This window comes from Jaculus jaculus, chromosome 8 (genome assembly GCF_020740685.1).
Source record: "Jaculus jaculus isolate mJacJac1 chromosome 8, mJacJac1.mat.Y.cur, whole genome shotgun sequence".
In the NCBI taxonomy this organism is placed as follows: domain Eukaryota; kingdom Metazoa; phylum Chordata; class Mammalia; order Rodentia; family Dipodidae; genus Jaculus; species Jaculus jaculus.
This window is the reverse complement of record NC_059109.1, coordinates 60,275,465-60,302,209: the sequence shown is the minus strand read 5'-3', so window position 1 is coordinate 60,302,209 and position 26,745 is coordinate 60,275,465. Positions and strand designations below refer to the sequence as shown.

General features: G+C 42.9%; 1 protein-coding gene and 1 pseudogene across 1 annotated transcript; one reads left to right on the top strand and one right to left on the bottom strand.

Moving 5' to 3' along the window:
• Nucleotides 1-241: 241 nt before the first annotated feature.
• Nucleotides 242-1,840, top strand: Chrm5 (cholinergic receptor muscarinic 5). Its single transcript, XM_004669714.2, has one exon. The coding sequence runs from the start codon at nt 242-244 to the stop codon at nt 1,838-1,840; it is 1,599 nt and encodes a 532-aa protein (XP_004669771.1).
• A 5,862-nt stretch (nt 1,841-7,702) lies between these two features.
• Nucleotides 7,703-21,527, bottom strand: LOC101617578 (annotated as a pseudogene).
• Nucleotides 21,528-26,745: the final 5,218 nt, after the last annotated feature.

Here is a 26,745-nt window from a genome sequence, read left to right as displayed (position 1 = left end):
GCCTGGGCCAGAGTGAGACCCTACCTCGAAAAACAAAACAAAAACAAACAAACAGAAAAAGCAAAAGGATAACAATGTGATAAGTCAACACAAGTTCAGAGGGTTCAGCACCTTGTTCTGAAGATGTGTCTCATAGTCTACTGACCAGAACATGTTTCCCTCTCTTCCAGATACTGACCAAGAAGAACAGAGAACAGTTCAGAGCCTTGGACTTAACCCTCATGTAAGTTTTTGCACCAGAATGGAAGGGGAATCTTACCATAATGCAACCACAGTCAACGGGACCCCAGTAAATCACCAGCCTTTGGCTCGCCATGGGCTGTGGGAAGTCATTACCATCGCAGCTGTCACAGCTGTGGTCAGCGTGGTCACCATTGTGGGCAACGTCTTGGTCATGATCGCCTTCAAAGTCAACAGTCAGCTCAAGACAGTCAACAACTATTACCTACTCAGCTTGGCCTGTGCAGATCTTATCATTGGAGTCTTCTCCATGAACCTTTACACTACCTACATCCTCATGGGACGCTGGGTGCTCGGGAGTCTGGCATGTGATCTCTGGCTTGCACTGGACTACGTGGCCAGCAATGCTTCTGTCATGAACCTTCTGGTGATCAGTTTTGACAGGTACTTTTCCATCACAAGACCCCTAACATACAGAGCTAAGCGTACCCCGAAGAGGGCTGGCATCATGATTGGCTTGGCCTGGCTGATCTCCTTCATCCTTTGGGCCCCGGCTATCCTCTGCTGGCAGTACTTGGTTGGGAAGCGGACGGTACCACTGGATGAGTGCCAGATCCAGTTCCTGTCTGAGCCTACCATCACATTCGGCACTGCCATTGCAGCCTTCTACATCCCTGTTTCTGTCATGACCATCCTCTACTGCCGGATCTACCGGGAAACAGAGAGGCGAACCAAGGACCTGGCTGACCTCCAGGGCTCTGAATACGTGGCTGAAACTAGGAAGAAAAAGCCAGCTCACACAGCCCTGCTCAGATCCTGCTTCAGCTGCCCTCCACCCACTCTGGCCCAAAGGGAAGGAAACCAGGCCTCCTGGTCATCCTCCCACAGGAGCACCTCCACCACAGGGAAGTCATCCCAAACCACTGGCCCAAGCTCTGACTGGCCCAAAGCTGAGCAGGTAACAACCTGTAGCAGCTACCCATCCTCAGAAGACGAGGACAAGTCCACCACTGACCCTGTCTTCCAAGTGGTCTACAAGACCCAGGCCAACGAAAACCCAAAGGAAGAATTCAGTACTGAAGAGACCAAGGAAACTTTTGTGAATGCTCAAACTGAAAAAATTGACTATGGCACGCCTAAATACTTCCTTTCTCCAGCAGCAGCTCAGAGATTCAAGACTCAGAAATGTGTAGCCTATAAGTTCCGATTGGTGGTAAAGGCTGATGGGACCCAAGAGACCAGCAATGGCTGTCACAAGGTGAAAATCATGCCCTGCTCCTTTCCAGTGTCCAAGGACCCTTCAACAAAGGGCCTGGATCCCAATGTCAACCATCAAATGACCAAACGAAAGAGAATGGTGCTGGTGAAAGAGAGAAAAGCAGCTCAGACCTTGAGTGCCATTCTCTTGGCCTTCATCATCACATGGACCCCTTACAACATCATGGTCCTGGTTTCCACCTTTTGTGACAAGTGTGTTCCTGTCACTCTGTGGCACTTGGGCTATTGGCTGTGCTACGTCAACAGCACTGTCAACCCCATCTGCTATGCCCTGTGCAACAGAACCTTCAGGAAGACCTTTAAGATGCTGCTACTCTGCCGGTGGAAAAAAAAAAAGGTAGACGAGAAATTGTACTGGCAGGGGAACAGCAAGCTACCCTGAAGAGTTCACAATTGTCCTCAAAAGAGTAATGCCAAAAAAGCTTTTGCTTGTTTCAAAGGATGTCATCTGTCATTCTGAAGACTTGTGAAGGTTCAAAGTCTGTTTCCAATAGAAAGGAGTCACAGCTGTAGCATCTGCTGCCATATGACATGATTCTTGTATATTAGCAAGGCCACCTGATGCCACCATGCTTGCCAATGAAGCAGAGGGACAAACTAAGGGCCCTGCACTGGAAACACACTTGGGTCACTATGAGCAACGACTTCAGCAACTAAAACAGCAGAAACCACGTGGAAACCTTCTATGGCATCCCATCACAGAGTTTTGTGCAATATGTATGTGTCTAGAAGTCTTGTGCATGTGAGAATCAGTATGGTCTATTAATGATGATATTCAACTGACTTCTAAGCAATTTCTTTGTAATTTGATTGGCATTTGTCACACAGCTACTACGTGATTTGTACTGTGGTATGCCTTCCTGACCCTGCATTCGGTGAAGCTCTTCCCTTCCTGGACTCAAGAAAACCATGCTGAAGTCTCAGAATTCTGAGTCCAGAAGGATGCTGAGATCTAGTCACATCCAGTCCATTAGAGGGGCCTCTATTCTGCTAATAACCATGATCAAGTTTCCACATTATTATTTAGTTTTTCACCAATTTTTAAAATGCTGTCTAAACAAATACTGTGTATTCCATTTAATGCCTATTTGGAGCCATGCTATGTTCTTAAAAAGAACCAGTTGTATAACAGCCCTGCACTATTGAAGGCCTCCTTTGGGATGGCTAATCATGGTCTTTTACAGTGTATTCAGAGAATTTATTTCTAATCTTTTCATAAGACAAACTAGAAGCAAAATTTGAAAAACAAATATGGTTTCTTTCCATGCCTTTGAATTTGAGTCCCTTCGCAATCCCCAGTTTCTCTCATTCAGACCCCTAATTCACACCTGGGCACTGTGCTGCCCGTAAGTACAAGTGCTGGTTGGGTCAAAACAAGAGGGAAGGGTTTTATTATTTTTTTCTTTCTTTCTTCGTATTTTTGAGATTTTTAAATATTTTCATAGCATATGTTAAGTATTTATAGTAGATTTCATTATGACATTTTCATATATATAATATACACACATATATAAATATATACAATGCATTTTGATCATACTACTACCCTTTCCTTTTTTTTTTGTTTGGTTTTTCGAGGTAGGGTCTCACTCTGGTCCAGGTTGACCTGGAATTAACTCTGTCATCTCAGGGTGGCCTTGAGCTCATGGCAATCCTCCTACCTCTGCCTCCTGAGTTGAGTGCTGGGATTAAAGGCGTGCACCACCATGCCTGGCTTCTGTCCTTTCTTTTTTATATACAGGTCTTTCAAACAGGAGCATAGAAATGACTTGCTTATTGAGTCCTGTCCAAATTCAAAAGTGAGTAGCTCAGAAAAACAGTTGAAGGACCAGTAGCTCAGTGGTAGACCATTTGCCTTATATGTATGAGGCCTTGGGTTTGATCCCAACAAAACAAGACCAAACAAAAAATAGTTTCACCTTTGAAAACAAAGTGTAAGTCATAGTAATGCATAAAAATAAAAGCTATCATGGTGGTGTAGGCCTTTAATCCCAGCACTCGGGAAACAGAGGTAGGAGGATTACCATGAGCTTGAGGCCACCCTGAGACTACATAGTGAATTCCAGGTCAGCCTGAGCTAGAGTGAGACCCTACCTCTAAAAAAAAATGATAATAAATAAATAGAAAGCTATCAACATACATTATATTAAAAACCCAATTTATTTGAAGTGTCTAAGTACATATAAACAAGTAAAGTGGAGTGTAGCTCAGTGGTAGAGTGCTTGCTGGGAGCCCTAGGTTTGGTCCCCAGTATTGAGGGAAAAGAATTGAACTACCTTGCTTCTTTGATGATTCTGAAAATAAATATATCTGCAAGAAATTAAGACTATGAAATAATGCATAAAATTAACGAGTGAGACACACCAAAGCAACCCAGTGGTAAACTCAGGAATGTAAAAGACAGACAATCCTGTTAGAAGCTTAATAGTTCATCTGCTGATTCAATTTGTATCTATGCTTAAAAATCTCTACACTTAAACTGAATGTGGTGGCAGCCTGTAATCTCAGCATATGTAAGGTGGAGGCAGGAATATAGTGAGTTCAAAGCTTATCTCATAACATTAAAAAGAGAGAGAGAAAAATAGAAAAGGCTCTGGATTTTATTTCACTTAATGTAAGATAGCTTTTACAATCTTTTCCAAACTTATTTACTTAAAGGATAGAAAAAGAGCTAGCTTTGTTTTCCTGAGAATTAGAGGTATACCTGAGTGCTACCTCTTACCTGCCAAGGAGGCTTACAGGAGGGAAGACTCTCAGGCAGGAGGCAGGTCCACCCAGGCTTCCCTTCCAGTCCTGCAGAGACTTGAAGACAGCATGAGATGAAACATGTTTGAAGCACCATAGTTGCAGTCTTTGTAGAAGACAGGTTGACACCTGCCAAGAATTTAGTAGATAATATTAATTGGCTCTGCTCTCCAGGACAGTTTCCCAGGCCTACGTGATAGCAGCAGGGTGTGACCTCATGAGCAAACCTGTTCCACCAGCTTCAGACACAGTTCATTCTTTTCCTTTAAGGCTCTGGCTGACAAAAATGAAAATCCCTCTGTGGAGCAGCATTTTAACCCCACACTGGGTGTTCATCATGCACAATAGAGAGATAAGCCAATTCACAAAATAGAATGTGGGCCTGGAGCAGGGAAAGTATTGCTGCCACAGGCACATTACATACTCCACACATGCTTAGGACTCAGCCTTATTTTGTTCCCTGAGTGAAAGTATTTCCAGAGTTTGTCTTCCTTGCCATTGGCTTTGGGCAGTAGAACATTTTTAGGCTACCCATGCACATTGACATAGACAAGAAAAAAAAAATATATATATATATATTAAAGAAAAGTCGGCTTTCCTTGAGCCAGACCTTGAGTGAGGGCCTCAGAATGTAAATACTCAATTGTGAACTGTAGGGGTTGAATGAATGGGTCTCCCAAACTCTGTCTATGTCAAACTATATACAGTTTTGACTAGCTATTGTGTATGTTGCTAATGATGTGATTGTTTCTCCTTGGCTGTGAATTTGGTGACATGTCATGGAATCTTTGTTTGCCATAAAACAAAATATTGTTTTGGTTAAACAAAGCATTTTGTCAATATTCCTGCCCGAACTCTGCTTTGCTCCTTTGCCAAGTATCCTTTGAGGATGACGCTGATGTCAGCTCTTTGTGATTGTGAAAAATATGTGCCTAAACCTCTGGATTATAATACCCAGTTGTCTTCTTGCAAATACTAGAATTATAGCAAAGCATTCATATTGTACTAGCATTGTTGTGGACATTAAAAAAAAATTAACCACACAGTGGTCCCATGACAAGTATGTAAATAAGAGAACCTTCTCTGGTTAGTATGGTAGAACCACCTATCTATAGTGGGATCCCACACAACTTTGTATGGCCTTTTCCAGAAATAAAGGGGTCCATAATAGGGATACATGGCCTTCTTGTATTTATTTGCAAGGAGAGAGAGAGAGAATGAGCATGTCAGAGTCTCCAGCCAATGCAAACAAATTCCAGATACATGTACCACCTGTGCATCTGGCTTATGTGGGTACTGGGGAATCGAACCTGGGTTCTTAGGCTTCATAGGCCAGAGTCTTAACCGCAAAGCCATCTCTTCAGCCCTAAATACACATATTTTAAAAGATTAAACAGTGATAACAAACTGCTATGTCTAAAATGCTTTCTTTTCCCTCTAGATCAAGGGTAGGGGACAAATTGGAACTTATCAGGTACACTTTGTACCAAAGGGAACAGCCCCATTTTATCTTCAGTCATTTCATTCCTATTGAGATTCTAATTTCCACCTCCCTCATGTCATTTCACCAGTAAAGTTCAAAATTACATAAACTCTTAACTGATTTTTATTTTTAAAGCCTAGATTGAGAGTGGGAGACAGAGGAAAATAAATATAAATGTCAGGAAGAAACCAGAAATACATTTAAAAAAAAAAAAAAAACACCTTTTTTGGGCTGGGTTTGATGATGCATGCTTTTAATCCCAGCACTCAAGAGGCAGAGGCAGGAGGATCACTGTGAGTTCAAGGCCAGCCTGAAACTACATAGTCAATTCCAGGTCAGCCTGGGCTGGAGTGAGACCCTACCTCAAAAAAAAAAATAAAGAAAATACAGGGCTGGAGAGATGGCTTATCAGGTAAAGTGCTTGCCTGCAAAGACAAAGGACACAGGTTCAATTCTCCAGGACCCACATAAGCCAGAGACGCACAATGTGGCACATACGTCTGGAGTTCATTTGCAGTGGCTGGAGGCCCTGTTGCACCCATTCTGTGTGTGTGTGCGCACGCACACACACACACTTCCTTCTCTCTTTCTCTTACTCTCTCAAATAAATAAGCAAATAAAATAAAATACTTTGAAAAATCCCCCCAAAAGAAACTGTCCAAAAAGGGCCTAGTAAAAAACAAAACAAAAAGTCATTTCAAGCCAGACATGGTGATGCATGTCTTTTATCTCAGCACTGGTGAAGCAGAGGTAGGATAGAGACCTGCCTGGAACTATAAAAAGAGTTCCAGGTCATCCTGTGCTAGAGTGAAACCATACATTGAGAAATACAGAACAAAACAAAACAAAAAACTGTTTCCAGTGTTTTCATCTATTTTTAATTTTGTATTTATTTATTTATTTGAGAGAGGGAGAGAGAGGCAGAGAGATAAAGAATGGGCATACCAGGGCCTTCAGCCACTGCAAACAAACTCCAGATGCATGTGCCACCTTGTGCATCTGGCTTACATGGGTCCTGAGGAATTGAACTTGGGTCCTTAGGCTCCACAGGCAAGCTCCCTAACCGCTAAGCCATCTCTCCAGCCTGCATCTATTTTTTCAGCCATGCATATATTTTTGCATTTTAAGAAAATGTCTACTGACTTTCTACCATGAACAATAAATATTCACCTCTTACACAGTGATTACTTCCCAAACACCCATCCCTCCAGTCCTTAGTTAACAAAGCTGTGCGTACAAGCCTGCCACTGTAAGTGATTCCTTCATGGACACTAGGGGCTTGACCTCTACATCAAGGTGAGCATGTGGGTCCTAGAGAGGAAGACATGCATCTTCTTGGAGCAAGTGATGACAACATCAAGTAGAGCAAGTTGAACGGCTCTGGAAACATTAAGCAACATCGGGCAAAAGACCAACTCACATAGTCACACTAAATTCAGAGAGGACAAAGTCATTATCCACCCATGGGCTGCACTGTCCCCTAATCCCCCATCATGATTCATGAGTTAATGGCTGGTGGGTAGGTAGGTGCAACCTTAAATTTATCTGTGATTAGGTAAAGAAAACCAAGGCAAAATGAGCCTGTTTGAGGTTCATGTTTGATCACCTATACTTGTCTATGTCAGTGTGCTTTATGGCACTTTGTCTGTCAAAAGGTCCTAATGTTTTATTTTATATAGTTCTTAAATAAAACTTCTTAGATAAACTACCAGGTGCTCCCAAGGATGCTCTTATGCTCCTAGCAAGAGAGCTGGCCAAAGAGTATTGTTTTCTCAGTCCTTTCCAGTGTTTCTCTGATCACAGTCAGCTCATATATATGCATCTGCATTAGGATCCTAGTAAAATAAGGGGCAATCTTACCTTTAACCCAGAAGGCTTCATGCTCAACTCACCCCAAATGCCACAAGCTGGGAACTAGTACTTAATTTTAATAGGCTGCCCCACATCCAGAGACAGAGTGATAGTCCAGTCACTAGTGATGACATTAACCACAACCCAGTCCCCCTAGTCCACAGGCTAGTAGACTTCAGTGGAAAATACCACAAACTGAAAACAGCAAAAAAGAGAAAGATGATACCAATTTAAACTGGTCTTTGGAGGATCCCTCTCTACCTGAAGAACTAGGCTGTGGAGGATGGAAAGGTCTGTCAGTCCTCTGTACCCAGAAGTAGACCCTATTCAGAAAAGGCAGAAAAAATTAAGTCTTTACCTCAAAAACCAATACTAGATTTTGCTTTATAGGTGCTATATTTTATAATATTTATATCATAATAAACATTCACTTGGAAAATACGCAAGTAACAAATAACAAAAAGTATCAGTAATAATAAAAATTGAGAAAAAAATAAAAATGAAAAATCCCAGAACTTGGGAGGCAGAGGTAAAGGACTGTCATGAGTTTGAGGCCACCCTGAGACCATAGAATGAGTTCTAGGTCAGCCTGGGCTACAGTGACACCCCACATCAAAAGAAAAAAAAAAAAACCAGACAGGGTGGTGCACACCTGTAATCCCAGCACTCAGGAGACAGAGGTAGGAGGATCACTATGAGTTCGAGGCCACCTTGACAGCATGTAGTGAATTCCAGGTCAACCTGGGCTAGAGTGAGGTCCTACCTTGAAAAAGAAAGAAAGAAAGAAAGAAAGAAAGAAAGAGAGAGAGAGAGAGAGAGAGAGAGAGAAAGAAAGAAAGAAAGAGAAAAACAAAGACAGAAATTACCTACCAGTAATTCTATCAGCCAGAGATAATCTCTGCCAAATATACTAGCATGTATCTTCTATCTTCATAGCTTTTTTGTACAAACACACCTTGAAATTTATTTTAGTCTATATTAGCTGTACAAAATAATAGTTTTTAAAAATTGTTTTATTTATTTGAGACAGACCAAGAATGAGTATAAGAGCACCAAGGCCTCTTGCTACTGCAAATAAACTCCAGATGCATATGCCACTTTGTGCATCTGGCTTTACGTGGGTACTAGGGAATTGAACCTAGGCCTTCAGGCTTTACAACCAAGTACCTTTGGCCACTGAGCAATTTCTCCAGTCCCCAAATAATACATTCTTATTGTGACATATATACATAAAATGTGCTTTGATCACATCTCTCCCCAACCCATTATCCTCTCTTGTCCCCTTTCCACTGGCCCCTTTCTTCTCAAATAGTCCCACTTTTACTTTCATACCTTAAAAAAAAAAAAAAAAGCCTTGATTCTACATGAGAGAGAAAACATGTGAGTTTTGTCATTCTGAGTCTGGCTTATTTTGCTTAACATGATGATCCCCAGTTCCATACATTTTCCTGAAAACTGTACAATTTTATTTATCTTTAGGCTGAATCAAATTCAATTGTGAATAGATACCACATTTTCTTTGATTCATCCACTGATGTACAACTAGGCTGATTTGATAACTTGGCTATTATGAATAGTGTTGTGATAAACATGGGTGGTCAGGTATCCTATTGTGGGCTAACTTAATTCCTTCAAGTATATATCTAAGAGTAGATGAATCAAATAGTAGTTCTATTTTCAATTTTTGAGGAGTTTAGTTAGTTAGTTTGACAGAGAGAGAGGCAGATAGAGAGCGAATGGGCATGCCAGGGCTTGAGCCACTGCAAATGAACTCCAGACACATGTGCCACCCTATGAATCTGGTTTTATGGGGGTACTGGGGAATCTAACCTGGATCCTTTAGCTTTGCAGACAAGTACCTTAACCACTAAACCATCTCTTCTGCCAAGTTTAGTTTTTTGATTTCCACAATTCTTAGACTAATTTACAATCCCACAAGTAGTATATAGGGGCTCTTTTTCCCCAAATCATCACCAGCATTTGTAGACAAATACTTTGTAAAACCCACAGAGCTTCTGGGTACCATTTGTCAATCCTTGTGCAGAAAGTATTCAGTCATTCAAAATCTTCAAATCAGAAAATCATAAGGCATCAAGTAACATGGAAAGCTCCTACTCATCAGTAAAAACATATTAAAAGGGATTACACCTGTCATTTTCCATCTGTGTGGGATGCAACTAGGACAGTTTAGTGTACAGAAGTATTACTGGACTCATGCCTCAAACCTTTCCTTCCTCTTTTCCTCACCATCTTTAAAAAAAAAAAAATTCGGCAGTGGGGGGGTTTCAAGGTGGGGTCTTACTGTAGTTTAGGCTGACCTGGACTTCACTATGAAGTCTCAGGGTGGCCTCGAACTCTTGGCGATCCCCCTACCTCTGCCTCCCAAGTGCTGGGATTAAAGGCATGCACCACCATGCCAAGCTTTTAAAAAAAAAATTATTGACAGTTTCTATACTTACAGAAAATAAACCATAATCCCTCCTCCCCTTGCCCTTCACAACTTCACTCTCCATCATATCCCCTCCCTCTCTCTGTCAGTCTCTTTTATTTTGCCGTCATCATCTTTTTCCCCTGTTATGAGGGTCTTGTGAAGGTATTGCTAGGCACTGCAAGGTCATGGATATCAAGGCCAATTTCTGTCTGGACAGTTGCATTGTAAGGAGTGGTACCCTTCCTTTGGCTCTTACATCCTTTCCACCACCTCTTCCACATGGGACCCTGAGCTTTGGAGGGTGTGGTAGAGATGTTTCAGTGCTGGGCACTCCTCTGTCACTTCTTCTCAGCACTATGTTGCCTTTTGGGTCATCCCAGTGGTCACTGCCATCTGAAAAGAGAAGCTTCTCTAACCAAAAGTGAGAGTAGCATTAATATATGAGTATGAACATTAAGTGTAGTGCTTACAGGGCAGTTTGGTGAGCATAATATATGCATTTAACCAGATAAAAGCAGGCTTTACACCCCTAAGTTTCATGACCATAGGCTTTTGATTAGGTTTTCAGTACTAGGCATGTATTCCCTCCCATAGAGCAGGCCTCCAGTCCAGTTAGATAGCAGTCGGTTTCCTCCCGAGCAGACATGCCACTATGCACCCATTTGGTCATCTGGCCTGTCTGGCCAAATTAAGGCTTCCAGGGTCCACTGTTTTCACTGCTGATGACTTCTGTCTCCTATAGGGCTGCATGCAGTGCAGCTTTTTCCAGCTTTCAGTTGGCTGGTCTACAGGAAGAAGGTTTTTAGCTCAGCACCAGCTTGAGTTCTCAGTGACCTTGCCACCCAGGCATGTGAAATCTTCAGCAACAGGGTCTTACCATCTGTTTCTTGTGAGAACCAAGGATCTTGGCAATAGCCTGTAATGTTTTGGAGGCAACAGGGACTTCCATGGCCTATAGCTCACTGGAAGGTATCCCATCCCTGGCACTGAAAATTTTCTAGTAGCAGTCTATGGCTTCTGGATGTGCTATTATCCAAAACGGCAGGCTTTCATATGTTTTATTCAGAGTATCTCGAATTTTGATTGACCGTCCCCACACCCTTCTCTTACTCAATCTCTTCCCCTGGGCTCACTTAGGCTAGTTCACTCCCTGTAATCTGTTCTTCTACTTACATATACACAATACCATCCCCTAAAAGTCCTTCCCTCTCCTCCTTCTCTTATAGCCTTTTTCTAGCTTACTGGCCTCTGCTACCAATTTTTGGTTCCAGCTCACACACAAGTCTAAACACTTGTAGCTTGGATGCACATATGAGAGAGAACATGCGACGTTTGGCTTTCTGGGCCTGGGTTACCTCACTTAGTACAATCCTTTCCAGATCCATCCATTTCCCTGCAGATTTTGGTTTTCTTTACTGCTGAGTAGAACTCTATTGTGTAGATGTACCACATCTTCCTTATCCACTCACCTGTTGCTCCTGACCATCTTTTAAAATCAAAGAATTGCCATTCAGGCAACCTGATTACACATGTTTAGTTGCTCATTTGTTCAAGAAATAATTATTGATTAGTGTGGGAAGCTTTAGGGGTCAAAGGGTAATAGGATACTGTCCCAGCCCTTCAGAAATAAAGCCAAACAGAGCTGGGCATGGTGGTGTACACCTTCAATCCCAGTACCAGGGAGGCTGAGGTAGAAGGATCACTGTGACTTCAAGGCCTAGGGCTACACAGTGAGCTTCAGGCTAGCCTGGACTAAAAGAAAAATAAATAAGCCAAACAAAATGATGGATGGAAAAATCATAGGGCAAAGAAAGAAAATTACTCTAGTGGTAACTGAATGCCCAAGCATAAATATTTCCCTTCACTAAAGCCTCTTTTCACAGCAAATTGGCAGTAAAGAAAAGCTAGCATCAGAGCCTGATTGCAAAGTGTAGAACTAGTTGTTTAAAGAGAAAGGGGAGTGGAGAGTGACAAGCTACATGTGGATTGCAGGCAACTTTCCAAAAGATGCTCCACAACACGATGTGTGGTGTGTGTGTGTGTGTACAGAGTCTCTATCCCAGGCTGGCCTTGAACCCCTATATTAGCAGAAGATGACCTTAAACTTCTTCCTGTCTGTCTCCCAAGTGCTGGGATTACAGGCTACCAAGCCTGGTTTATGCAATGTTGAGGACTAAACGCAGGACCTCCTGCATGCTAGACAATCATTCTATCAACTTAGCTATATCCCCAACCCAGGCATAGTCTTTTTATTCCCCCGCTCCCCCCCCCCCCCCGCCCACTTGGTTCCCAGTTCATAGGCTATGTGCCAAAGCATCATGTCTTCCAGAAAGACTTGCCCTGTTTGCATATACCCTAACTTCTCTTTTCACAGTTCAGCTTCCCACAAGAAAAGCAGAAGTCAGGAGCTGGGTGTGGTGGCACACACCTTTAATCCCAGCAGAGGTAGAGGTAGAGGCAGAGGTAGGAGGATCGCCTTGAGTTTGAGGCCACCTTGAGAATACATAGTGAATTCCAGGTCAGCCTGAGCTAAAGTGAAACCCCTACCTCAAAAAAGAAAAAAGAGAAAGAAAGAAAGAAGCAAAGAAAAGCAGAAGTCAGGAACAAATGCAAAAATTAGAGGTATCTCTAGAATTCTTCAAGAACACTTTCAAAATCAAATGGATGCATGCTATCAGATGAAGCAGTCAGAACAGAAAAGGGTCTCTATGCTGGGGATACAGTTCAGTGGGTAGAGTGCTTGCCTACCATGGTCAAAGCCTTGAGTTTACTCCTCAGCACCACATGAACCAGGCATGGTGGTGCATGTCTATAATCCCAGCACTCAGGAGGTGGAGGCAGAAGAATCAGAAGTTCAAGGTCATCCTTGGCTACCTACTGAGTTCCAGGCCAGCCTGAGCTACACAAGGCTTTGTCAAAAAGAAGGCCAGATGTGGTGGTACACTCCTTTAATCTGAATACTTGGGAGGCTGAGGCAGGAGGATCACTCTGAGACCACAGAGTGAATTCCAGGTCAGCCTGGGCTAGACTGGGACCCTACCTTGAAAAAAAAGCAAAAAACAACAAAAAGAAACAGAAATGAAAGAAAAAGGAAAGCAGAGATGGAGGTAAGGTTTTTTTTTGTTTTTTTTTTTTTGTTTTTTTTTTTTTTTTTTTTTTTTTTGAGTAGGGTCTCACTCTAGCCCAGGCTGACCTGGAATTCACTATGTAGTCTCAGGGTGGCCTTGAATTCACTATAGTACTCCTACCTCTGCATCCTGGGTGCTTGGGATTAAAGGTGTGCACCATCACTCCTGGCTAGGCCTTGAACTTGTGATCCTGCTGCCTCAGCCTCCTTAATAGCTGGGATTATAGGCTTGCACTGCCTGTTTTGTGCCCAGAGACAAGGTGTCCTCCAGAAGACAAGGAAAATTCTGGCATGCAGGTGGCATCTGTCTCCTTTGCAGTGCCTGCCTTCCATTCTGAAAGTGCCCTCACTGCTCTGTTTATTCACCACCCACTCCATACCCCAAGCACACACCTCAACTCAAACTGAAAAGCTCCTCACTCTTGTCTACTTCTAAGTTATGGAGTCTTTCAATCCTACCTCCTAAGTCAACCTTCCAGGGCAGCACTCCCACACTGCCCTTGTAGCTGCCCATTCTGCCTCTCCATTTATGAGCTTTCATAGGACCTTGGCCTCTTCTTTCACAACAGAGAAAGTTCAAGGCCAAACCAGGCTACATAAGACCTGGTCCAGGAAAAAATAAGATCTTCCTACCTCTCTTTGAAGACAAGATAAACCTATCCTATTCCTTATGCCTTATATATAATCCAAGGAGTTGTGGGCCTAGGAGGAAGTCAGAATAAAGCAGATAATCTGATAACATGCAGTGTTGTATTAGGTAAGTGTTACAGTCAGTTTCTCATTGCTGAAACAAACACCTGACCAAAAGCAGCTTATGAAAAAGAGGGAAAGTTTTATTGCAAGCTTACAAATTCCAAGGGAACACCATTAATGGTGGGGAAAAAAAAAAACTGACTTCCCTAGATCAAACAGAGACATCACCAACAGCCAGTGCCAAAGCAAAGCATGAACAACCAGATTTCCAAACTGCTCCCCACATACCTTAGGGCTGGAATCCCAGATCTGTCCCCCCAGATATGGCCCCTGTAGCAGGGACTGCCTGCAAGGGCTCAAGCTGCAAGCACAATTTTAATAAACCACTTGAGTCTATGATACAATACATTCAAACTATTACAGTGAGGTAACCACAAGTATGAAAGACAGAAGGCAATCAAGCCTGGGAGAATTCTGTAAATCACCTCTCCACTACGTCCTGAAGAAGATGTAAGGAAGACGTGTAAAGGGGGTGATGTGCAGAGTTAGGAGAAGGAAATGATCAAAACTTTCCAGTGGTGAGACAGCATCTAGTGTTTTCAGTGGAAACTGAGTAATTCACATTTGGAACAAGGAGCTGGCACAAAGTGAATATGGTGGAACTGTGGTCAGGGCTAAAGCTGCTTTTCCTGAAGCCTTGGAAGCTGACAAAGGGCTTTAATTAGATAAGTGTTCCCTTTAAGAAACAAGTGATCCCATTAGATTTGCCTTTTTTTTTTTTTTTTGGAACATTTTTAGGATTATGGATTCTGAATCTCTGGGTAACACAAATGACTAGAACTCTTGCCTCTTGAAAGGAAAGCAAGCCAAATCCCCACTTTATGAGCTTCTGACACTCAAGAAAGGGGAAAAGGATGGAGAAACAGCTCAGTGGTTAGGGGTACTTACCTATAAAGCCTAATGGCCTAGGTTCAATTCTCCAGCACCCATATAAAGCCAGATACACAAGTGGCACATGTGTCTGGAGTACATTTGTAGTAGCACAAGGTAAGCCCATACACACACTCTCTCTTCCCCACTCACTCTCACATAAATTAATTAATTAACAAGTTTGAGTGAGGTGACATTCCTGATGAACCCTTGAAAGCTTTCTAACTACTAAAAGTTATTGTAAGATTCTATATTCCCTCCGAGAGAGGAAACATAAGGAGAATATGATGAGACAATACTCTGGGTAGGTTTGGTAAAATCCTAAATGTTTCACAATGTTAACCACACCAGCATGAATACTGAAATTCTGCCTCCTGAAAATTACTTGACCCTTGGAGTCAGTAGCTCTATCTTGGAGAAACCATGCTGGGCACTCAGGACTTCTGGGAAAGAGTGGGCAGCAAAAATTTGTTTCACACTTAGGTTTAATATACTAAATGTAAAAAGGAAGGATTTTTTTGAGCCAGTATCACTGTATGTAGCCCAGGCTGATCTGGAACTTCCTTTGTAGCCCAGGCTGGCCTTTAATTCATTGTGACCCTTCTACCTTAGCCTCCCAAGAACTTGGATTAAAGCCATGAGCCAGTACTCACTGTGTGAAAAAGATGGTTCAGCAAACCTGGCATGGTGGCACATGCCTTTAATCCCAGCACTCGGGAGGCAAAGGTAGGAGGATTGTTGTGATTTCAAGGCCAACCTGAGACCACATAATAAATTCCAGGTTAGCTTAGGCTAGATTGAAACCTTACCTCAAAAAAAAAAAAAAAAAAAGATGGTTTAGCAATTAAAGGGGTTTGTTTGCAATGCCTGCAGGCCAGGTTCAAATCCTAAACCACACCACACATATAAGCTGGACGCAAAAAGTGATGTAAGCATCTGGTGTTCATTTGCAGGAGTAAGGGCCCTGGAGCCTCTCTCTTTCTCTGTCCCTGTCTCTCACAAAAAGAAGGAGGAGGAGGACGACGACGACGATGACAACAACAAGAACAAAAAGGAGAAGAAAAAGAATTTTAGCTGGGCATAGTGGTTCATGCCTTTAATCTCAGCATTCAAGAGGCAGAGGTAGGAGGATCACAATGAGTTCAAGGCCACGCTGAGTGGCTACAGTGAGACCCTACCTTGAAAATAATTTTTTTAAACTTTATGCTACATTTTAAGCCATGGTAGCAAAGTAACAAAGGCTGTAATTCCAGTGACCCAGTACACTGGAGGTGGAAGCTTGGGCTATATGAGATCCTTTCAGACAACAGCAACAAAAGGGTAACACAAGTAAATGGAATCTAGGAAAAAACTCTAAAAACAAAATAATGCTTTGTTTCAAATGCAGAGTAGCAGAAAGAATTCAAGGAAGGAAAGGGGGTGAAGAACTGGCACTGATTATCACATAGTTAAGGACAAGAAGTAATGGGATTGAAACTATAATAGAATTTAAAATCTGACAAAACAGTATAATCAAATCTTCTCAGTTTATAGATGAGGAGATTTGAGGTTTCTTTCATTCACTTACTCAACAAACATTCACTGTTGTGCCTACATGCTCAGTGATGGAGACTCAACAAAGAACAAGACAAGACATGGTCCTGGGAGGGAAAGCCTCAGGCTCAAAGTCACAAAGCAGGTTAGAGCTTCTGCTCTGTGCAGCAACCCATGGCACTACATCTCATTATCTAGTAATCCACAGTGATATCTGGGCCTAAAACGCCCTTAACGCTTGTTTAAAGTTCCGTGGAAAGATAGGATCTTCCGAGAAAGCCCTTCTCCTTACCCTGCCTTGTGTGAGCCAACAGGAGTCTTGGAGAGGGCTGAGAAGAGGCTTATCCCACACCCAGCAGCCCTGAAAAATCAAGACACCCACTGAGGAGGGCCCTCAGTGGAGCAGCAGCAGGAAGGAGGGCCCTCACTGGGACAGGAGCGGGGAGGAGGGCCTCAGTGGGATTGGAGTGGGAAAGATGAAACACAAGAGTTCAACCCCTAGCCGGGCGTGGTGGCACATGCCTTTAATCCCAGCACTCGGGAGGCAGAGGTAGGAGGATCACCGTGAGTTCAAGGCCACCCTGAGACTACATAGTGAATTCCAGGTCAGCCTGGACCAGAGTGAGACTCTACCTCGAAAAACCAAAAAAAAAAAAAAAAAAAAAGAGAGTTCAACCCCATGGGAATATGACCATTATGCAATGTGTTCATACAAAAAAGTTCTCCAAGCTGGGAGTGGTGGCACATGCCTTTTATCCCAGCACTCGGGAGGCAGAGGTAGGAGAATCATTGAGAGTTCGAGGCCATCCTGAAACTACATAGTGAGTTCCAGATCTGCCTGGGATAGCATGAGACCTTACCTTGAAAAATAAATTTAAAAATCTCAATTAAAATTATTAGTATTGTTTTGTTTGGTTCAAGGTAGGGTCTCATGCTAGCCCAGGCTGACCTTGAATTCACTATGTAGTCTCAGGGTGTCCTCAAATTCATGGCAATCCTCCTGCCTCTGCCTCTTAAGTGCTGGGGTTAAAGGTGTTTGCCACCATGCCTGGCTTCTATTTTTGTTTTCTTCTGAGGTAGAGTTTAGCTCTAGCCAACTGACCTGGAATTCACTATGCAGTCTCTGGGTGGCCTCAAACTCATGGGCGATCCTCCTACATTGGCATCCCAAGGGCTGGGATTAAAGATGTGCACCACAATGCCTGGCTAAAATAATATTTTAAAGAATGAAAAAAGAACGTGGGAGGGAGGACAAAGAGACCAGTTTAGCAGCTCCAGAGTACCTCCAGACAGCATTTCATGGCCTCTTTTCCTTTGTGTGTCAGCACCCAAGTTTACAGGAAGCCAAGGGACCCATTCATCCCTCTCCCAGAATCTAGACCAGCTAATTCAAACTTGACTAGCCAGCTGAGACAGGCCAAAGGGGGAACCAGCTTCACAGCTGATAAAACAAGTAGAAAACCCAAGCAATGAAATAACTTGAGATGTGAAACTCTCAATGTAGTTACATAGGAACCACAAAAAAAAAAAAAAAAAAAATCAAGGCACTGTAACCCCTCCAATCATGAATCCCAGTAAGATTGAACTTGAGGAGATGCCAGAAAGAGAATTCAAAAGAATAAATATAAATAACTATATTCAAAGCAATCAAAGAGAATATCAGAATATCAAAGGAATCAAAGAAGAACATAGTCTGAAGGGGTGGCACTAGGGAGGCTGAGGTAGGAAGATCACTGTTAGTTCAAGGCTAAGCCTGAGACTACATAGTGAATTCTAGGTTAGCCTGGGCCATATTGAGACCCTACCTCAAAAAAACAAAACAAAACAAATATCCCCCAAAATATGTACTATCTACAAATCAAGAAAGACAATAGAAATCATGACCCCACAGTGAATGCCAATAACCCCACTGAGGATGGGCCTCAGTGAAATGGGGGTAGGGAAAGACAATACAAGAATATAATCTGGGGCTGAAGAAATGGCTTAGTGGTTAAGGCACTTGCCTGCAAAGCCAACGGACCCAAGCTCAGTTCCCCAGGACCCACATAAGCCAGATGCACAAGGGGGCACACATATCTAGAGTATGTTTACAGCGGCCAGAAGCCATGGCACACCCATTCTTTTTTTTTTTTCTCTCTCTCTCAAACAAATAAAGAATAAAATTTTTTAAAAAGAGTATAATATGACCAGAATATGACCAACATGTGATATGTTTGTACAGTAAAGTTCATAATAAAAAAGAAAGACGGCACTCAGGAGGCAGAGGTAGGAGAATCACTGTGAGTTTGAGGCCAGCCTGGGCCTATAATATAAGTTTCAGGTCAGCCTGGGCTAGAGTGAGGCCCTACCTCAAAGAAGAAAAAAAAAAAAGAAAGAAAGAAAAGAAAGATAATATAACATATACAAACTTATAAAAATTAAACAATATCCTACTGAATGATAACTGGATCATGGAAGAAATCCAAAAGAAAATTTAAAAAATTAGAATAATTACAATGAAACCACTACATTCAAAAACCTGTGTGAGGACTGGAGAGATGACTTAACAGCTAAGGAACTTGCCTGTAAAGCACAAGTTGGCCCATGTGTCTGGAGTTCATTTGCAGTGAATAGAAGCCCTGGAAATAACCATTCTTTCTGTCTCCTATCTCATTCTGCTTGCACATAAATAAAAACTATTTTTAAAAATATTGAACAAGGTTAGCTTGACATGGTGGTGCATGCCTTTAATCCTAGCACTCAACAAGCAGGGGTAGAAGGTTCACTGTGAGCTCCAGGCCAGCCTGAGACTACATAGTGAGTTCCAGGTCAGCCTGGGCTAGAACAAGAAAAACAAACAACAATAAAAAACAAAACAAAAAAGTACAAGTTTTTGACATCAGCCCTGCCACCCTTTATTTAGTTTTTTAAAATGAAAGTAAAACCACGCCTTTAATCCCAGTACTTGGGAGGCAGAGGTAGGAGGACTGATGTGAGTTCAAGGCCACCCTGAGATTACATAGTAAATTCCAGGTCAGCCTGAGCTAGAGTGAAACCCTACCTTGAAGAATCAAAAAAAAAAAAAAAAGTAAAATAACAGAGAAACCACCTCTCACAAGATAATGGGTTTTGGGGGAGGTAATATGATGGAGAATGGAATTTCAAATGGGAGTGTGGGGGTGGGGAGGGAGGGAATTACCATGGGATATATTTTATAATCATGGAAAATGTTAATAAAAATAAAAAAATTTAAAAATTAAAAAAAAAGATAATGGGTTTTAATAAGTTTACCCCTTCAGTTCCTATTTGCAGCACCAAATATTCCTTTGAAACACCAATCAGACCTAGCAGTGGCTAACACTAAATTCTCGTCTTCCAGAATTGAAAAGTTCAGCTTCTCTAAGAACTTGGTATTCAGTGATTATTGTCAAGAATTGGTATCTCGGGCTGGAGAGATGGCTTAGTGGTTAAAGCACCTGCTTGTGAAGCCTAAGGACCCCGGTTTGATTCTCCATGTAAGCCAGATGCACATGGTGGCGCATGCATCTGGAGTTCGTTTGCAGTGCCTAGAGGCCCTGACGTGTCCATTCTCACACATACTCTCTCTCACTCTTATTCTCTGTCTCTAATTAATAAATAAAAATAAGATCTTTAAAAAATTTAAAAAAAAAGAATTGGTATCTCCCCTAGCTGGGGAATTTTAAATGTACCAGTGTAAAAGAGCTTTTTCTCCTTCAAGGGGAAGAAAGAAAATTATTCCTCAGCAGCCAGCCAATCTGGCTGTGAGGTCTATCCTGTCACATCTCTTCAGGCTCTTTTCTTTCTTTTCTCTTTTTATTTTTTGCAGTAGAGCAAGAGAGAGAACAATCTAACCAGAGTCACAAGAAATAAGACAGTGATGGCCAGAAAGGGAATGAGCAGGAGCAACTGAAATTCTCCTTCACCTCCTAAACCCAATGTATGTGCTTCACAGAAAAACAGTAGCAACAGATTCACAAAATACAACAATTAAGAGTTCCAAAATCCATTTATCCAAAGATGCTGGAAGGCCAGGAGAGGTGGGAGGGCAATGGTACACGGAGAAAAACCAAGTTTTCAAATCAGTTCAGGCACACAGGCTGGCAAAAGCTAGAAAACAGCTGGAAAACCTGTGGTCCTTTCAGACTCATGGTGTGGTAAAACTCCACATACCGGTGTCAGGAAGACTGCCATATGTGCACCAGAGACAAAGGGACAAGGGAGGGCCCTTGGCAGTGGGTCCTGCCTTCCCTGGCAGGGAAAGGAGAACAGAGAAAAGAGCTGGCAGGCCTCCATCCAATTCCACCATCACCTTTGGACAGCAGGGGACTCAGCCGCCTGAAGCAGCCTTCACTTTGGCAGGACATGGATGCGTTGGACCACCAAGGTGAAGAGGTGCAGCTGGAAAAGGTATGTTTTCCCAGGAGCCTTTGCTTCATTGGCACTGATGATAAATTGAGGAAACAAGATACAGAACAGGCAACCACTGATGATGTAGGGGGACTGCAGTGCTGTGAAGAAAGTGAAGGGCAAGCCAAATCCAAAGTAGTAGGACAATTCCTTCCTATATCTGACCATCACTGGTGCATTTCAATTCCTTATCAAACCAATGATACTTGAAGCAGTACAGTGAGTAAAGAAGTGACATATGCAGCAGTCTAACCAGCTGACCAACAAGATGGATGGGGAAGAGACTCACAGACATCCCCTAGATAAGGAAAAGAGCCTATAGCAGAAGGCTGAAGAGCACGTCAGCAGTTATTTTGCTGACACGGGGAATGGATGAGGCTTCCTCTCTGATACTTCAAGTGCCAGGTCCAGTACATCTTGCTAAGCACAAACAAGGAAGCATCCAAAAAGCACTGAAATGGATGTGTGGAAGATGGCCAGACATCTCCACAGAGTGATGATCAACAATGATCCGGGCTGTTACTGACAGAAGCACAGGAATGAACACTTGGTAAAATGAGAGACCAAACCAGAATATGCCACCATTCCAAGCACTGCACTGGAAAATGCCACTAACAGTGTGTGGCTCACTCGCCTGCTTTTGCTCTATGCTCTGGACTCTCCTCTGTGCCAGGACACTACTCGCTCTTCTCCAACGCTGCTCTTCTCTTTTGCTGGATTTGGGCATCTAGTTTAGAGATGGTGCAAATGCCCCACATTGAGTCTTTGATTTTCCTGCTAAGGTCCTGGAGAAAGGTTTTGACACTGTTAGTAATCTCTTCACTGCCCAGTCTATCATATACAGAGAGAAGTACCTCAAAATCTCTCATGAAAGGCCCCACAAGGCTGCTCTGCACCAGCTGCCCACTATGCACTGGAGTTCCCAGGGCCAGGACTGTCCGCAATCAAATATTTCTTAACATGGTTAACATCCTTAGCCACCAAGGAAATGCAAATTAAAACTACTTAGAGATTCCGTCTTACTCTTGTCAAAATAGCTATTATCAAAAAATCAAATGACAATAAATGCTGGCAAGGAACTACAGGACTTGACGTTTGTGCTGTTTGTTTTAGATTTGAATTGGGGGCTGGGGAGATGGTTTAGCAGTTAAGGCACTTGTTGCAAAGCCAAAGGACCCAGGTTCAATTTCCCAGGATCTACGTAAGCCAGATGCACAAGATAGCACATGCATGTGGAGGCGCGAGCACACCTTTTCTCCCTCTCTGTCTCTGCATCCCTCTCACAAATAAGTATAACATATAAACACAGATCTTGCATTGATTCAATCTTTCCTTGCTATACACAATGCAATTATTTGCAGTGTGAATGCTGGCTCTGTGGCATTCTGTGTTTTTGGCTTTATAACTCACAGTTAGAGACCTTAGACTATGAGGATGTTTGAACAGTGTTGGGATTGATAATAAGTATGAGGACTTTAAAGTTGGACCTAATGCATTGTATTTTACATCATGTATGGTTATCAGTTTACAGGGCCTAGGGGTGGAATGTAGCAGTCTGACTTAGTTGTCCCCCACAAACTCACATATTTTGAATACTTAGTCCTCAGCTGATGACAATTTGGGTGGTGGAACCTTGCTAGAGGAGATGTATTTCTGGGGGAAAGCTTAAGGGTGTTACAACCAGCTCCCCCTTACCAGAGTTTGGCTTATTCTCCTGCTGTTTTCCACCTACTGTGGCCTCTGCTCATGCCATGCTTTCCCCTGCCATCATGCAACTTCCAAAAAAAGAAGAAAAAAAAAAAAAAAAAAAAGAAAACACCTTCCTCCCATCTGCTGCTTTGTTAGCTAATTCCAAAATATGTAAGTTAAGAGTGTTTGGCCAGAAGTACCCTCTGAGGGGATATAATGTTGCATCCAAACGCCATAGGTTGTCACAGAAAAATGTCATTGCAGGGTTGGGATATCTCTCAGTGTGTTGTTGGTCAAGGAGGTCCCTGAGGTCCCCAAAACAACATAAGCCATTGCAAAAGCTCTTGGTGCCCAACAGAACTAGATGATAAGACCCTGTTACTGAAGATATCATGTGCTTCCAATGCAGGACACTGAGAAATCAAGCTAGAACTGAGCTGGAAGCCTGCTCCCTGCTGACTAGTGGTCACATTGGTGGAAAGTGCTATGCAGCCTGTTAGAAAAGTCATCGTACTTGTAACCAGCAGCAGACACTGAAAGCTACAAAATTGCCCACTTATGCAAAATGTGCCCATTAGTACAATAGTGGCATGTTTGCTATGGGGGAACCAACTGCTAACTGAACTTGAGGCTTGCTCCATGGGAGGGAATTCATGCCTGATAATGAAAACCTAATCAAAAGTCTAAGGCTTGGAAGGTCATAAGCCCTAGGGGAGAAGTTACTACTATTATTTGGCTATGTGGATATAGTACGCTCACCAAATTACCTTCTAAATACTTACGTTTATGCACAGGTAGATATCGGGGAGACTCAAAATTCATCAAAGTGCTGAGAATAGTTGAGTGTTCATCAGTAAATGAGACATCTCTGTCACACCTTCAGGGACTATAGCAGAAGACATGCCAGGAAGAATGTAAGACCCAAAGGACAGGAAAGAGTGCTTGGGAAGGCTATCTCCCAGACACAAAGTGGTCATTTTATTTATGACCTCACAGCATGCAGTGTCTACAGCCATACAGCCCTGAACATGCCTAATTTCATCTGACTTCACAGTGGCTGTGTTTAATGTCACAAAACCTGCACAATACTGGGCTCATTAACAGGTTGTCAGGGATGACAGAGGGTTAAAAAAAAGACATCAATACAGAAGAAGGAGTAGTAAGAAAGAAGAGGGAGGGCTGGAGATGGTTTAGTGGTTAAGGTGCTTGCCTGCCATGCCAAAGGACCCAGGTTCAATTTTCCAGTAGCCACATAAGCCAGATTCACAAGGTGGCACATGCATCTGGAGTTTGTTTGCAGTGGCTGGAGGCCCTAGTATGCCCATTCTTTCTCTTTACCTGCCTCTCTTTCTCTCCAATAATTTTTTTTTAAAAAAGGATTTTTTTAATTACTTGCAAATCAACAGAGATAGAGATAAAAGAAAGAGAATGGGCACACCAGGTCCTCCAGTGGCTGCAAATGAACTACAGATGCAGGCACTACTTTGCACAACTGGCTTTATGTTGGTACTGGGGAATGGTATCCTGGTCATTAGGCATTGCAGGCTAGTGCCTTAACCACTGAGAAATCTCACCAGTCTCTAATTTATAATAAAACTTTTATTTATTTAACTGGGTGTGAAGGCACACATCTTTTTTTAAAAAATATTTTTTGTTCATTATTTATTTATTTATTTGAGAGTAACAGACAGATAGAGGGAGAGAGAGAGAGAGAATGGGTGAGCCAGGGCTTCCAGCCACTGCAAACGAACTCCAGACGCATGCGCCCCCTTGTGCATCTGGCTAACGTGGGACCTGGGGAACCAAGCCTCGAACCGGGGTCCTTAGGCTTCACAGGCAAGTGCTTAACTGCTAAGCCATCTCTCCAGCCCAAGGCACACATCTTTAATCCCAGCACTTGGGAGGCAGAGGTAGGAGGATCCCGATTAGTTTGAGGCCACCTTGAGACTATATTGTGAATTCCAGGTCAGCCTGAGCTAGAGTAAGACACTACCTCGAAAAACAAACAAAAACTATTTATTTGAGAGAGCGAGAAAGAGGCAGAGAGAAGAGAGAATAGGCACAACAGGGCCTCCAGCCACTGCAAATAAACTCCAGATGCATGTGCCACCTTGTGCACCTGGCTTCATATGGGTCCTAGGGAATCAAACCTGGGTCCTTTGGCTTTGCAGGCAAGTGCCATTAGCCACTAAGCCATCTCTCCAGCCCAGGTTATAAAATTTTAAAAAATATTTTTCTTTGAGGTAAGCCCAACAGACTGGCCTTTCTTTTGTTTTTGATTTTGGAGGTAGGGTTTCACTCTAGTGCAGGCTGACCTGGAATTCACTCTGTATTCTCAGGGTGGACTTGTACTCTTGGTGATCCTCCTACCTCTGCCTTCCAAGTGCTGGGATCAAAGGCATGCGACACCTCACCCAGCTTTTTTTTTTTTTATAATGTGAGAGAGCAAGGGTAAGAGACAGAGAATTGGTGTACCAGGGGCTCCTGCCACTGTAACCAAACTCCAGATACATGTGTCACCTTGTGTGTATGTACAACCTTGCACTAGCATCACCTTGTATGTCTGGCTTACATGGGATCTGAAGAGCTGCACATGGATCCTTAGGCTTTATAAGCAAGTGCCTTAACCATGTCTCCAGCCCCCAAAATATTATTTTAGAAATATTTTATTTTTATTTATTTGACAGCAAAAGGAGGGAGGGAGGAAGGGGGAGAGAGAGAGAGAGAGAGAGAGGGAGAGAGAATGCAAAATATTATTTATTTGCAAGGACAGAGTGCATGCATGCCCACCAGGGCCTCAAGCTGCTGCAAACTAACTCCAGATGCATGCACCATTTTGTGCATTGGCTTTACATGGGTACTGGGAAATCAAACTTAGGTTGTTAGGCTTTTCAGGCAAGCACCTTAAATGCTCTGCCATTTCTCCAGCACCCAAAGTTATAAATTAAAAAAAAAAATTTTATCTTTATTTATTTATTTGAGAGAAAGAAGCAGAGAGAGGGAGAGGGAAGGAGAGAGAGAGAGAGAGACAATGGGCACACCAGGGCATCCAGCTGTTGTAAATGAACTCCAAATGCATGCACCACATTGTGTATCTGGCTTACATGGGTCTTGGGCAATCGAACCTGGATCCTTTAGCTTTGCATGCAAGCACCTTAACTGCTAAGCCATCTCTCTAGCCCCAAAGTGGAGCTACAGAGTGAGTTTTAGGTCAGCATGGCCTCGAGCTCATGGCAATCCTCCTACTTCAGCCTCCTCAGTGCTGGGATTAAAAGTCTAGCAAAAGTAATGTTTTAGTTTCATTTTAACATAAAATGAAATATGACATTCTCCTTTGTAACTCAAAAAGACAAAAATGTAGTAAGCCTGTTATATGTTCAGAAATCATGTTTTGAAATTTTATAACTTTGTCAGTGCATACAAACATCAGATCCATGCTACTCTGTGCAGGGAGAGAGAGAGAGAGGGAGGGAGGGAGGGAGGGAGGGAGGGAGGGAGGGAGGGAGGGAGGGAGGGAGGGAGGGAGGGAGACAGAAAGAAAATGGGTACACTAGGGCCTCTTGCTACTGCAAAGGAACTCCAGATGCATGTGCCACTTTGTGCATCTGGCTTTACATAGATAACGGGGAATCAAACCTAGGCCATCTGATTTTGCAAGCAAGTGCCTTAACCGCTGACTGAGCCATCTGTCCAGCCTTTCTAATCTTCACTTAAAAGTAGTATTTATTTGCTTACTTATTTAAAATGTCCTTGGGCTGGAGAGATGGCTTAGCGGTTAAGCGCTTGCCTGTGAAGCCTAAGGACCCCAGTTCAAGGCTCGATTCCCCAGGACCCATGTTAGCCAGATGCACAAGGGGATGCATGCGTCTGGAGTTCGTTTGCAGTGGCTGGAGGCCCTGGTGCACCCATTCTCTCTCTCTCTCTGTGTCTGCCTCTTTCTCTGTCTGTCCCTCTCAAATAAATAAAACTAAACAAAAAAAAAAGTTTTTTAAAAAAGGCCTTAATTTTTTTTTTTTTTCTCAAGGCAGGATCTCTAGCCCAGGCTGTATATTGGGAAATCAAACCTGAGCTGTCATGTTTTTCAAGCAAGCACCTTTAACTGCTGAGCCATCACTCCAGACCACCCCCTACACAACTTTATGAGGCAGGGTCTCACTCTAGCCAAGGATGACCTGGAACTCACTCTGTAGTTCCAGGCTGGCCTTGAATTCAGTGATTTTCCTACCTCTCCCTCCCTAGTGCTGGCATTAAAGGTGTGTGCCACCACATCTAGCCTGGGGCTACATACTGCATTTCAAGTCAGTCTGGACTAGAGTGAGACCCTAAGAGGGAGGGAGGAATAAAAACTTAACACAGGAGAGAATGGGAGAGCTCTACTAGAACGAGCATTGTGCCTTC

Coding starts and splice junctions, on each gene's coding strand:
- Chrm5 (XM_004669714.2), top strand. CDS start 242: ATGGAAGGGGAATCTTACCATAATGCAACCACAGTCAACGGGACCCCA.